Source organism: Trichomonas vaginalis, chromosome VI, assembly GCF_026262505.1.
Source record: "Trichomonas vaginalis G3 chromosome VI, whole genome shotgun sequence".
Classification (NCBI taxonomy): Eukaryota; Parabasalia; order Trichomonadida; family Trichomonadidae; genus Trichomonas; species Trichomonas vaginalis.
The window spans coordinates 11,945,386-11,959,948 of record NC_067208.1 but is presented as its reverse complement, the minus strand read 5'-3'; the positions used below and the strand labels follow the sequence as shown (position 1 = coordinate 11,959,948).

Here is a 14,563-nt window from a genome sequence, read left to right as displayed (position 1 = left end):
GCGGAAGTAAGAACAAAACAAATCCAAGAAGAAAAACGTACTTTTTAATCGTAATTTAAATGATATACTTATTATTTTTTGTAAAATTTTCTCTTCTCAAAAAGTATTACATTTCTATTCAATTTTGAGACGAGCTTGAAAAGAACTAATCGTTATGCGACTCATTTTTTTTCCCCTAAAATATTTAAATTCTAAGTTTTTTATTCACCATTTCTTGTTCTTACACAGTCGATGAGACAGGCTATCATTCAGTACCGATATCAAGCTCAGGTGTTGACCTAAAATTTGATCTTGAAAACGTTTCAAATTACGATTATTATATTGTTTTCCTTTCTTACCCATCGTATATAAAAATAGATGGCGATTATTTAGTCAGTAGAGTCTACATGCTTCACCACACATCGTCAACATATAAAATGACATGTAGTAATTACGACTCAATTAATTTTGGTGTTTTTCTTATTCCAAAGGTTTACGACGCTCTTGAATTCTGGATTTATCCATCTACAAAGTCGTATTATATGACGCAAACATCTTCTTCCTCTAAAGACTATTATTTAATTATTCTCGATTCTGAACAATTTGAGTTCACATCAGTATCAACGGATGGTAATGACATTTATGCTTCAGATAGTGGTGGAAAACCAGACATACAAGTGATTTCTAATAGAATTTATAGTTGGAAATGTGCTACAATACATTATCATCAAGATAGTTATACAGCTTCCACACATTATCAAGTGACCGCAAGTTATTCTAGTACTAGGTCCAACTATCAATATTACGACAATTCTCATAATATATTTATATTTTCAACAGGAATATCTATTTCGGAGTTTCCATCCCCACGTAGTAGTGGAAGCTCATCCTCTAGTTCATACAGTTATCCATCATATGGATATAATTCAATAACAATTTCTTCGTCGACTGAATACTCAATTCCAGAGAAAACATTAATTGTTTTCACCAAATCCGATTCTATTACAGGCAATGCAGAGGTTGAATCGGAATCTCTTAGTATTCTTGGTTCAACAGGTATCAAAGCTATTGCATTTTTAGAGGAAGGAACACTTACATTATCATCATCAAGTAGTTCTAAAACATGTGATTTTGTTGTTTACAAATATGCAGATGCATATTCAGGATGTAGTTATGTAACAATACTTTCTGGTAAAGTTAAATACAAACTAGAACCAGATTCAAACTATGAATATTGTGTTGTATCAGCTTTTTCAAATGGAAAGGTTAAAATTATTTCTACTAATGTACTTCATGTGTCTAATGATCCAGAAGGTGTATCAGAATACGAAGTGACAACTTCAAACGAAAATGCAACTAATCCTATTATAACATACATGATAGGCGAGGAATCAAAATATAACCAGATGGAGATTGATGTAAGCGGATCTTCAGATGATGACCAATTTGCTATTGATGGATCGAATTCAAAATACGATTTTTACACTATTTCATCTTCATCAAGCACTCAAGTGAATACATATAAATCAATTGGAAAAGCAAGTTTTGGAGGCCTTGAACCATGGGCAATTGCATTAATTGTTATTATTGTTATAATTGTTGTTATTGTCATTTTATGCATTGTTTGTTGCGTCTGTTGCTGCCACAAATCATGTTGCTGCTGTTTTGCAAATTGCTGCTCATCATCTTCAAGAGTATCAGCAACAAACGAACATAACGAAACACGTCCTGATGATAGAATTTCAACATCCAACAACAACCAAACACGACCTACTCAAACTGTATCACCATCAAACAATAATTCAGGATATCCTGGCCAAGTTGCACCTCCATCAAGCAACAGTAACCAAGTACGTCCTGCTCAAACTGTTTCACCATCAAACAACAATAACCCAGGATACCCTGGCCAAGTTTCATCTTCAACAAAGATCAATAACCAAGTATCAACATCAGGCAACAATCAACAAACTACAATCCAAGTCAATGTCGTTAATACACAATATTATACTCCTCAACCACAACCACAACAACAGCCACAACAGCAACAAACTCAGCCTAATTATATTCCACCTACACCACAAACACCTGTTTACGTCGCTCCACCACAACAGCCTTACTATGGAGCATCTCCACAACAACCTGTTTATGTAGTACCTCAACCAGTTTACGGAGCACCTCCACAACAACCTGTTTACGGAGCTCCTCCGCCTGTTTATGGAGCACTTCCGCAGCAGCCCCAAGCTTATATAGCTCCAGCACCGGTTCCTTCATATAACGCTCCAGAAAACAAAGATAACTATTATAACCCATACAACCAATAGAATAAAAAATAAATATTTATATTCAAATATGAAATTTGACCATTTTTTTACTTGATATTTCAAAATTTGATAACAAATGTTTGACATTTTAAAAGGTTAAGCGGGGAAATTTGAAATATTTTCTTCACTATTGTAGTTTTACTTTTTGCATGTGAACAATATATCAAAAATTTTTGATTCATCAAAAGTAATTTTGTATTCATGGAATAGTCTAGAATACCCCAAGTTCTATATTTGGACATTGAAAATACAAAAAGTATATGTATATTGTATAGTAAAATTTAGAGATTTTGAATTTCAAAAATAAAAATCTGATTATTTTGAATCCTTTCGCTTTGGAATGACGCATATCACCATTCAAAATGATAAAATGATGAAGACGCTCATTATAAACAATTTTAAATATCTTTATATTTTCTTGGGTTATACTTATCTTTTGTAAACTCCGAATTAATCTATGTGAACTTTTAATTATTTAAAATCTCTGAATTCACCCGTGTTTCACCACAATCATAACAGATTTGTTACCTTGAGGACTTTTCCAGTATTTTTCTACAAGAATCAACAATGTTGTAAATAGGGCATTACATATGGAGCCGGATTTTGATTTTTTATTGATATTCAGATTTTTTGTAACGTTACGAAAAATTCAAAAAATGGAAATCAATCTGAATTTCGAATACATTGGGGCTCACCTCATCGATTATATTGAGAATGAAAACTTTTTCGATACGTTTGAGATCGATGATATCAGGACAATCATGAAATATTCACACTTGACAGCTGATCAGTTTATTACACTTCTCAAAAAAGCTCATTCAGCTATTAACGCAAGAAAATTATATACATGTACACGGAAAGCAAATGTTACTATCAAAAACATCGAAGAAGCTGTTTCAATTCTGAAATCTGTCAAAAAATACATGAAATTCAATATTTTGATGGTATCATTGATTTATTAAATCAAAAGGAGAAAGAAATAAGCGATTCTACACAGGAAATTAAAAAACTTCAAGATAACTTAAAAGCATTTCAAAATGAAAATCAAAATACGACCAAAGAATCGACTGTCAATCAAACCAATGAAAATGACAATCATTCGAAAGAAATCATGATTAAAATCGCAAAACTTAAGAAATCAAATAATTTTAATACCGTTTACAATTTCCTTAATGATCTTTCTTTGAAAGGAAATCATGAAATGTTGTCAAAAGCATGCGAAGAAGGACTTTGGAAAAAGATTGCTCCTAAAGAGGATAAATATTCTCCTGAGCAGAATGTACTTCATTTTGCATGTGAAAAAGGAAATCTCAGACTTGTTAAATCACTCATCGAATGTGGCTGTGATAAAGATGCAAAGGATAATTATGATATGACTCCACTCATCTGGGCATCAGGTTATGGCCATCTTGAAGTTGTTAAATATCTTATCTCAGTTGGAGCTGATAAAGAAGCAAAGAATAAAGATGGATATACTCCACTCATTTATGCATCAGAAGAAGGTCAACTTGAAGTTGTTAAATATCTTATCTCAGTTGGAGCTGATAAAAAAGCAAGGGATAATGATGGATATACTCCACTCATTTATGCATCAGGTTATGGCCATCTTGAAGTTGTTAAATATCTTATCTCAGTTGGAGCTGATAAAGAAGCAAAGAATAAAGATGGATATACTCCACTCATTTATGCATCAGAAGAAGGTCAACTTGAAGTTGTTAAATATCTTATCTCAGTTGGAGCTGATAAAAAAGCAAAGAATAAAGATGGATATACTCCACTCATTTATGCATCAGAAGAAGGTCAACTTGAAGTTGTTAAATATCTTATCTCAGTTGGAGCTGATAAAGAAGCAAAGAATAAAGATGGATATACTCCACTCATTTATGCATCAGAAGAAGGTCAACTTGAAGTTGTTAAATATCTTATCTCAGTTGGAGCTGATAAAAAAGCAAAGAATAAAGATGGATATACTCCACTCATTTATGCATCAGAAGAAGGTCAACTTGAAGTTGTTAAATATCTTATCTCAGTTGGAGCTGATAAAGAAGCAAAGAATAAAGATGGATATACTCCACTCATTTATGCATCAGAAGAAGGTCAACTTGAAGTTGTTAAATATCTTATCTCAGTTGGAGCTGATAAAAAAGCAAGGGATAATGATGGAAAAACGGCATTGATGTTGGCAAAACGTAATGTCAAAAAATACTTAAAAACTATTTGTGCCGAGTAACTCAATAATAACGTCCTCCAAGATTATTAAATTATTATTATCGATAAATTTTAGAAGTGGAAATAATTTTTTTGATATGTGAATTTGAAATGTGGGATTAAAATACTATAAATGTTTGATTAGCATTGAATCAAAATAACTAGCTTGATCTAATGCTCATACATAATTCCATGATAATATTCACAAAGGTAGAGCTTTTTTTGGAGAATTTTCTATCTTGATATGATTCATTTATAACACAGGAACATTGATTCGATTTCAAAGTCTTTTCGGTCATAATAGAATCTTATTAAATATCTGAATTAAAAGGATTCTAAAATTTAAGAGAGTTTAGAGCGCCTGAAAATACCATCTCCAGATATTAATAAGAAATTCACTAAAGAAACTTTTTTTTTTGAATTTGATCAAAACCAAGTTATATCCCCATTTCAAATATAACATTAAGAGTTACTTCATTTCCTAAAAAAGTTGCATTATAATTCTCATGTGTGTATATAATAGCAATTGTCTCAAATGTTAATCATATTATGAAAGAAGCTTTGATATGAGATATATCTATAAGACAAATTTCCTCTGATTGAGATATTTAAAAAATTAAAATTTAGAGTGATGAAAAATATTTTACTTTGTTGAAATTGTTTGTTGAGTGCAGTTAATCAATGGAGTTAATTCAATCCGGCGATCAGAATACATCTTCAAAACGTAATCGGATTCTTTGTCGCATTTGTTTCTGCAGACAACTATAACCCATTCGCCGCTTTCCATTTGCCAATCGAATGAGTAAATTGCGGAGTTTTCGGGCATTGGCTCTGTCTTATATTTAGTTCCTGAATAGATCTTCTTGATTGGTTCCTTTCCTTTGACTGCGTAAACCCATGTTGGAACCGCTGGACCGGTTCTTTCTAAGAACATTTTAATGGTGCAATCTGCTGAAACTCTCAAGATGTACTGTGGCAAACAATCGGCATCTCGCGATTGTGTAACTGGTTTAGCACCATCTGTGTCTCCTGGCTTCATTGTGTTACTGATGATGAATCTGTAATGCGGCAATGATTCATTAACAATCAAACAATACAACTGTGCATAGTTTGATGTGAAATCTTTAAATAACATCCAGAAAACACCATCTGTTTGTGTTCGATCTTTATCAAAATTGCATTTACTTGCAACAGCTGGATATTTCTTCCACATAGAAGATTCAGCAGACCAATCTCCTTTCCACTCTTGTTCACCCCATGGATTACGTAATTTAAGGAGTTGAACACCGTGGAATTCAACAACATCGAGAATATTGTAAGCATGGCCTTGAACAATTCCATCTTTGTTCTTCTTGAAGTGGCTTCCTTCTGGAGAACCAGCAATCAAATGTGAACCGCGCTTGTTCCATTCAACCATTTGCTTGAACAGTTCGCCTGATGTGATGCTTTCTCTGACATCGAGATCTGTAAGGTCGATATTGATTGGGAATCCGCCAAGTAATCTATAAAGAGCTTCATCAGGAGTTCCGCCTGTTGCTGCAGAATATGAACCAACAATTTTTGCATAAGCTTTCTCAACAATGCAGAACCAATATGGAGATCTTTCTGTCGCTGGATGAACCATTCTTGGCTTGCCGTTCAAGAGAGGAATCAATGTATCGACGTTAACTGACATTTCTTTGTTCATTGCCTTGAAAACAACACAGCAAAGTCCGTTTTTAACTGCAATATCTGGTATATAAAACAAATTCTTAATATTCGAAATGCTTCTGCAGATACTTGCCATTGCAGTAACAACATAACAATCGCCGAAATAGCCTTGTACTAAGTCATTTGGTCTGCAAGTATCAATGAACTTCTGTTTCTCATATAACTGCTCAGCTCTAACCCATTCTACGCCATTTAACAAAACATTGTTTGCTTCTGTAACTTTTTTAGTTGGATGGAATCCGTTGTCTACGTATTTTGAATTGGAATTACTTGGAATATTATCAATCTGCTTCCTGATTGTATCCTGCATCTTCATGTACTCAGTTATATGAGACCACGGAGGTTCATAATTACATTTTGTACTTGCATGTGTTTCTTCTGAATTTTTATTGAACCATTTTCCAAACCATCCACCGCCACCACTACTATTATTGTTATTATTTGTATTTGTATTGTTTGTTGTCTTTGCTTTGCTTGCGTTGGAGGTGTCGGCTGGTTTGGACGGTTTGTCACTTTTTGATTTAGTGTCAGTTTTTGATTTTGGTTTAGAGTCAGATTTTTGTTTTGTATCTGACATAGTTTTTGGCGAAGGAAGAGTTGTTGTTGCTGTATGAGGTTTTACAGTTATATTCTGCTTTAAATCAGCTGTAGGAGCGTTAACAGATGATTGACCTGTCAAGTTCAAATACAAGTTAATAACTCTTGATCTTTCTTCAGGACTAAAGTCACTTTCATCGAGGAAATTGCATTCGATGTTTTTAGATGACAAAATTGTTTTAAGTTTGTCTTTTGCCATAAGAAAAGCCATTTGTGATGAAATGAAGAGTTGTGCTTTGAGAGCAGTAATAAAGTATGAAATTGCAGAGTTCATTTTATTGAACTGTCTTTCTGTATCTAAGTATTTCTGTGGATTACTTTTATCCACTTTTGTTGGCACTTTTAGATTTGAAGAAACGCCTGCTGCGTGCATTGCTTTTCCTACAGCATGTGTGATAGCTTCTGTAGAAATGTACTGTAAAGAACTGAGACATTTCTGATCAAGTTCAATCAAAAGCGCAATACCAAACAAAGAAGTAACAGTGAATGCAGCTGTGATCATTATTGGAGGAACGATGTTTGTGTTATCAGAAATCATTCCGAACAAACCCCACATCCAAAGATCGACAATCAAAAGCAAATAAGCTGTTGTGAAAATTGGAATCTTGTGGATTGATCCGCTGTAATAATTTCTCGCTGGGAAGAAGAAATTGGTCAATACAAGAACTGTTGTCTTTGAGTTCATCAAAACATAAGTAACAGCACATCCAACAGCCAAAACAGCAGTTACAATCGATGCAATAGTATAGACAAAGTATGGTGTAGAGTTTTGTAAGAAAATAAGAACTAACATTGCAACACTGAATACACAATAAAAAACAATGGCACAAATAGAAAGAGCAGAATGATTATAACGATATTTCTGCATAGCAAAGATATAAATACTTCCACATGCAATGAGAGCGAATACATAAGCAAAAACAGCTGTGGAAAGTTTGTATTCCGAAATCATGAATTGCCATGTTAATAAACCAGTGACAATGCATGATGTGATGGTGGAAATGAGCATTGGACCTAGGGACAATGTCCATTGGTTACGATAGCACCAGATTAAAGTGATTCCGTATGCAATGAAAAGAATTCCGAAGCCACCAGAGACAAATGATACAAATAAGTAGTCGGAGAAGTACAATGCGAGGCAGTATCCAATATAAAATACGCAAAACAGTGTGAGATAAATGATCCAGTCGCATTTGAATGTTGGCATGATGAAGAAGTGGCTGAAAATGAAAAAGAACACAGCAGAAAGAAAACCTAATGTAATTATAACACCTATCAATGACTTTTCTGCACAAACAATAGGAACAATTATGAGACTTAGTGATATTATGATTAAAAGTACCATATAAATGATAGTTTGTACGAACAATGATGTTCCTTTTGTGAGTTTGAATGCGTTACCACTCAAAGAAAGGCAAAATAGGATTCCGTCGATTGCCATGAAAATTATCATGAAGAATAAACCGTTTTGATAAGGTGTGATGTTGAGATCTTGGTAGAAATGGAGGAATAAGTGTAAGAATATGATGCCTGAGATGACTGTGAGTAACATAAGTTTAGATATCTTTCCTCTGCCGGTATAAGCGCATATTATCACAGAAAGGATAAATGATATAGCAATAGTAATAACAATTATTGTGATGTAACCTGTTTTCTGAGTGTTATCGTTGAAAATTTTTTGATCTACATCTTCTCCATAAATTTTGATTTCAACGGCTGCTAAAATGACTGCAATTATGAATACAATGATGCTTGGAATAGCTTCTAATGACGTCGGACGTATGCCTTCCGGTGTAATTTTTTCAATTTGTTCCATAACTTCACCATCTATGAGGCTTTGGCTTAATCTGACCTTCTTTCTTGGACATAATGACTTATTGGAGAGCCATATCATAAACCTTGTTAAAAACCAGATGCCGAAAACTAAGAAATAAACAGAATGACTGTAGAGCCAGTATTCTGGGCTATTGTAGATGGCATATACTTTAAGTAAGTAGGCAACAAATAAGAATTTGACTGTTTGTACTTGATTAGGAATTAAATTTTGTCTGATTAGTATCAACATATCAATAACAAAGGATCCGGCAGCTGTAGCAAGCGTAGGTTCGTCTTTCCAGAGTCCGTAAAACGTGAAATTGAAGATGACTGATGATGCTACTACGACAATGATATGATACCAAGGTAATTTATGACTTCCCCCGAACCAATTATCGAATTTACGGTTGCAAATTTCGTAAATGAAACTTCTCTTTGAGGAATCATTATCGAGGATTGATTTTGCAGCATCTTTCTTGATTTTTCTTCGAGAATAACAAAGGCAATATCCGTATATCAGAATTGGTGGTGCAGTGAAGAAAAATCCGTACGCTTTCCAATTTTTCTCGGGCGTATATAGTATAGTAGTGACGATATTAACTACGAAAATTAAGGCAAAGCAAATTCCAAGCAATATCTTTGTTGTATATCCGATTTTGAAACCATTATGATTGTAATTCTTATATGTGATAAATAATGTGAACATTACAGCTGGCGTAATGGCTACTACTATAGTGATCGGAACACTTTCGTATTTTTTATTTAAGTAAATAGAGAAAAAGGCAGGGATAAGGATTGGTAGAGAGAAAAATATCCACCATAGTATATAGCAGATCCAAAAAACTGCTGAACCAATTTGTCTTTTGATCCAATTGGCAATAACAAATCGGGCAAATACAAGAGGGCGCCAGTAGAAGTACTTCTTAATTAAAAATATCCATAGAGCTGCAAAACCAAAGTATGGAATGCAAAAACTAAGGATAAGAATCCACTCCTCTTGCATAATTTTATTACATAAAAAAATTCAAAAAAATTGTAATGATTGATGAAAGAATATATGCTTACGCAGTAAAAGGAAAAATTATTTTCAGAGGTGAGGTTTTGAATTTGGTTGAGTAAAAATGATAAAACATATTGTATATTATTTAATGTTGATTTTTTATTTCTCATGAATTTTGTCTCAATTCAAAATTTGAAATAATAGGAACGATATTTGTGATCAGATCTAAGAGAAAAAGTGATAGTTATCAAATCTGAAAATGTTATGGCATTCAATGTTAATTTTATTCGAATCTTTAAAGATCAATTGAATATCTATCACTGAAGACGATTAGATAAAATTTTCGTTCAAGACCATAATTTCGGGTTATTTTGGGGTCAGCAGCAGATTCGCTTTTTTTTAGTCTTCATATATAGCGAGATATTGCTCATTTGGAGCTACATGATCCATTATTTGTTCCTTTCAAAATTGCCAAAATGGGCAATTTCTATAACATTATATCTGGGATCTTACGAATATTATTATAAGTTTAACCCAAAATTCCAACTAATTCAATACATCAGAGCTCAATATCCAAAGGGTACCGAATCACAGAAAGCTCTTGGGTGTACTTTCGAACAGAATTAAAAAATCCTAAATTTTATACTATAACAAATTTGTTAAGCTGGATGATAACAATATTACATTCTTAGAGAAACACATTATCAAAAGCTTTATTGATGATGTTGATCAAGGCCTAATTTCTTTATACAGTTGTCAATGTATATGGATATCTCTTTGGAGGTATCATATACAGATATGCTATTCTTGATAATGCAGGCGACGATGTGATTGAATCAATCAAAACATTTTCAAGATGTTTCCGAATGTGTGACTGGAACCTTCATGTTCGTAAATATAAAGTACCTAAAATCAGCTACTTCTACTATGATGGTACTCAAAACAAAATGCCATAGCAAGAGTTTATGCCTCGATTAGAAATTGTAAATAAAGATCCGGTTTTTTGAATAAATTCGTTTATTTTATATTGTTATTTTTAAGAACAATACTAATTGTCTAAGTTCAATATATTTTGGAAAGCTAGAGAATCCATTTTGGAACCAAATTTCAGGGCATCATTTTTGGCTGCCAAGAAGCTCCGTATAAGACACCAAACTCTCCCTGCAAGTTTCGCTTATCCTTTTCCTTCGTAAAGTCTCTTCCCAAATTTTTGAATGAGATTAATTTAATATTGAGGCAGAAAATGGGTTACTATACTAATTCACTTGTTGACAATAGCACGTTTGTGTGTAAGATCAATTTATAATTATAAAAAAAAAGAAACAATATTTTTATTTACCAAGAATTGTTTTCAAGTCTTTATTGACTCTCATCAACAATTCCTGTGCGAGCTTTGCGACTCTCTTTCTATCATCAGTCAACAAGTTAATCAGTTTCGGCACAAACTTAATTAAGTGCCAAGTTTGACAATTTTCGTTATTTCCAACTTTTTTCGGATAAGCATGATGAGAAACAACGAAAGACAAGAAATCAACCATTTCATCTTCATCATCAATGAAATCACTCATCATAGAGCATAATGTTTCGAACGTTACTTCGAAAACATTCATGCAAAGTTTGATATCGAAATCATCTAATTCTGGTTCGCAATATTTCGACCAAATCAATTTCAAAGAGTTCGAATTGTTGCAAACCTTGATGAACTCGATTTGTTTCTCGGTAGAAACGTTCGGGAACAAATCTATCAAGTAACTGATCCTTTTATTTGTGTCTCCTGCTCTGCTTTGACTCAAAACACTGAAATAAACTTCAGTTTCGCTAAAAGTCAAAATAGGATGTCTGGAGACAAAATGGTCGACCACAGGACCACTACAAATGTACTGGAAACATGGAGATACGTGTCTTATGTAGAATGAAAGCTTCTCGTCTTCCATTTGTTCTGCAATGAGCTTGAAACAGTCAATAATCGACTCTTTGACCTTTTCATAAGGAGTTTCTTTTAATGATAAGGCCAAGATGTCAATTAAGTACCACATAACGCCTTCGTCAAGTGGCATGATCTTAGGAATGGTGTCTAAGATCTTGGAAACGCTCTGTTGCGTTGTTTTCTCAGAATGCATTAAAATGCATGATTTTTTGATTGTTTCGCACCATGATTTGCAGTTATCTATGGTTAGAAACTCTTTTACTTTGTCAATATTCTGTGAAAAGTACCGACCAAATAATTGAATGCATAACGATTTTTCGTCAAATTTTTCCATTAAAAGTGACAAAATTTCGTTAAAAGAATTTCCGATTTTTGTTCGGATTTTTTGGTTAATTTTTTCACAGGAAAAGACTTCTCCGAAGAACTGGAGCGAATCGAGCACGAATTCTTCATTGGTGCAGTCGAAACAGAATAACTTGACTTTATCTGATATTAAATACCAAAACTTTTCAATAAATAAATTATTCGCTTCAAATCTGTACCAAAAAGCAATCGCGCAATGAGCAATATCAATAAACATCTGAGATATCGCTTGCCACACATTCTGGTTGTCTTTAAATGACGTTTCGCTCTCTAATAATTTGATAATACACTCTGTTAAGAGATAATCGAACGTTTTGTCCGAAATAATCTTCTCATTCGATGATATGAGGTTGAAGCATGTGTTTATCGCTGCAGTTCCGACATCTGGACGGTCATCAGTGAGATATAAAAACAAATTTGAGAAAATGCTGATCCAAAGGTCATCATTGTCGGCCATCCTTGGAGTGAGAGTCCATAGATTGTCAATAGCTGACAATGAGATATTAATTTCCAGTTTTTGATTGACAAAACCGAAATTTGATTCAATAATCGCGGAAAGATCGCAATCTGGCACTTCTTTCAGCAGATTCTTAACAATAAATGAGAAACCAGAGAAAGCAATGTTAATTGACTCATGTGTGTTGCATTTTCTCGGTGAAAATAATTTAATAATGAAAGGCCAAGCTTCGTTTGGAGGATGTGGCGGACTCTGGAGCTTAGTTGACAGATATTCAAGTAACTGACGTTTGTAGATGTCAGTTTCCTCTGAAAAGTCTGTTTCTAAAAATTCACTGCAAATTTTCGAGGAAAGAACAGGAAACTCGGAATCTATCGATACAATGGCAATCTCAGACAAAGCAGGTATTGATTTTTCGTCACTTTTGTATTGTAAAATGGAATTTTGCCAAATTTCATCAAATCTTTGAATATTTGAGCGATAGACCTTGGAAAGGAGCTTCAAATAGCACTCATCATCTTTAATAAGGCATTTGATGATTTGATTTATGTCTTCTATTGATAGTTCTTGAGTTTTTTTAGTTTCAATTCCGATTGTTGGGAAAATCGAAAAAGATTTGAAAATCAGGTCATAATGTGATGATATAAGCTTACTGTTGGACTCAAATAACCTAATAAACAAGCTATTCATCAAATCTTTTTTGGATGAAAATTGAGAATTTTGTTTTCTTGCATTTATTAGTGTTTTTGCGTCTTTTACAAGTTGGTTTTCATCTTCTTCTGTTGAATCTGTCACTAAATCTGAGAAAATTTTAATTATCAAATAAATTGCTTCAGAATTACGAGAAGAATACAAATTATCAAGTAATTTATTGAAGGAAGCCAATATATGTTGCGATGTTTCAAGAGAACAGATGCAAAAACCTTCCAAAATCAATAAAAATATCTTATTCCACTGTTGATCAATAAATTCGCCTGGCATTGATGTAAATATTATTGCTATCTCAATGGCAATCTTTGTAGCTACTTCTAGTGTCATTTGTCCGTTCAAATTAAAATCAAAATTTTTATTTGCTGAAATATCAACAGTTGATGCTAAATTGATATGATTTGAGAATCTCGATAACGACTCTATCAATGCCGATGACAAAGAGAACGTTGTATCGCAATATTTTATAAAATTATTCAAAAATTGAGAAGAAACCGAATAAACTGATCTAAAGAACAACAATGAGTTTGTATATTGTGAATCAGGGTTGCATTCCGATAAAAAGTGAGAATAAATTGCAATTGCGGTTTGTGGCAAAGAATCAATGTAAAAATTGATAAAAGTGAGGTACAATGATAAGTAAACTTTATTTGTCATCGGTAGTTGTATACTTGAATCGATAATTTCTAAAAATTGCTTTTCGGATTTGAAATAAACTGAATTATTTGATAGAATGGTGTTGAATAGGTTGATAAGCTTCGATTGATTGATTTCGCTGACGTGGATGTGTTGTGTTGGCTTTTCATTTAACATATTTCTAAAATCTGATAAAATTATATAAGTTAAAGCATTTAATGGTTTTGATAATTTCTCAGGTGTCAACGATGAAAGTGATTTGAGAAGTCTTTTTGGTAATTCACCTTCATATTTTTGAATTAAATCAAAAAGTGAAGAAAGCATCTGTTGTAAAGTAGCAAATGCAGTATTTTGTATAAGAGGGATCTTGTGGCTTAGCATTTTCAGCATGATTGAGAAAATTGAAAATAAAGAAGTCGAATCTTTGTAAATGTAAGGAATCAAATTAGCAGAAAATTGGATTATTTTAAGTGCAATGAGTTGACTTGACACTAATGATACTGATTCTAGTATTTGAAGTGATTCATTAATTGCAATTAGCCCGAAAAATCCTCCAGACACTAAATCACAAAGCAATGAAACGGTATATTCTGATTGGAGCTTATAATTTTTCGATTTTATGATGGCGTCTATTGCTTTTATGACCGCAGATTCACCTGTTTTGATTGGAACAGAAAAATCTGGAGAATTTATTTGGGCTAACGCTGCAATTGCAAAAGGTCTAACATCAGATTTCGTTAAATAACCTGAATAGTTGGATAAATCGTCGACGAGCCTTTTCTTCAGCTCATCCGACATTTCAGGAAAATTTTGAAAATGAATTTCATGACGAAACATATAGA

The 14,563-nt window shown here is 33.2% G+C and overlaps 4 protein-coding genes across 4 annotated transcripts; 2 read left to right on the top strand and 2 right to left on the bottom strand.

Moving 5' to 3' along the window:
* Positions 1-386: 386 nt before the first annotated feature.
* Positions 387-2,300, top strand: TVAGG3_0849900 (uncharacterized protein; the record flags this gene model as incomplete). The annotated part of the gene is made up of 1 exon (XM_001309573.1): positions 387-2,300. One exon carries the CDS (start codon positions 387-389, stop codon positions 2,298-2,300), a length of 1,914 nt encoding a protein of 637 aa, XP_001309574.1.
* Positions 2,301-2,969: 669 nt separating this feature from the next.
* On the top strand, positions 2,970-4,530 carry TVAGG3_0849890 (ankyrin repeat protein family; the record flags this gene model as incomplete). The annotated part of the gene is made up of 1 exon (XM_001309574.1): positions 3,148-4,530. One exon carries the CDS (start codon positions 3,148-3,150, stop codon positions 4,528-4,530), a length of 1,383 nt encoding a protein of 460 aa, XP_001309575.1.
* A 600-nt stretch (positions 4,531-5,130) lies between these two features.
* TVAGG3_0849880 (calcium-dependent cysteine-type endopeptidase protein) lies at positions 5,131-9,633 on the bottom strand (the record flags this gene model as incomplete). The annotated part of the gene is made up of 1 exon (XM_001309575.1): positions 5,152-9,633. One exon carries the CDS (start codon positions 9,631-9,633, stop codon positions 5,152-5,154), a length of 4,482 nt encoding a protein of 1,493 aa, XP_001309576.1.
* A 1,270-nt stretch (positions 9,634-10,903) lies between these two features.
* On the bottom strand, positions 10,904-14,525 carry TVAGG3_0849870 (armadillo (ARM) repeat-containing protein family; the record flags this gene model as incomplete). The annotated part of the gene is made up of 1 exon (XM_001309576.2): positions 10,962-14,519. One exon carries the CDS (start codon positions 14,517-14,519, stop codon positions 10,962-10,964), a length of 3,558 nt encoding a protein of 1,185 aa, XP_001309577.1.
* Positions 14,526-14,563: the final 38 nt, after the last annotated feature.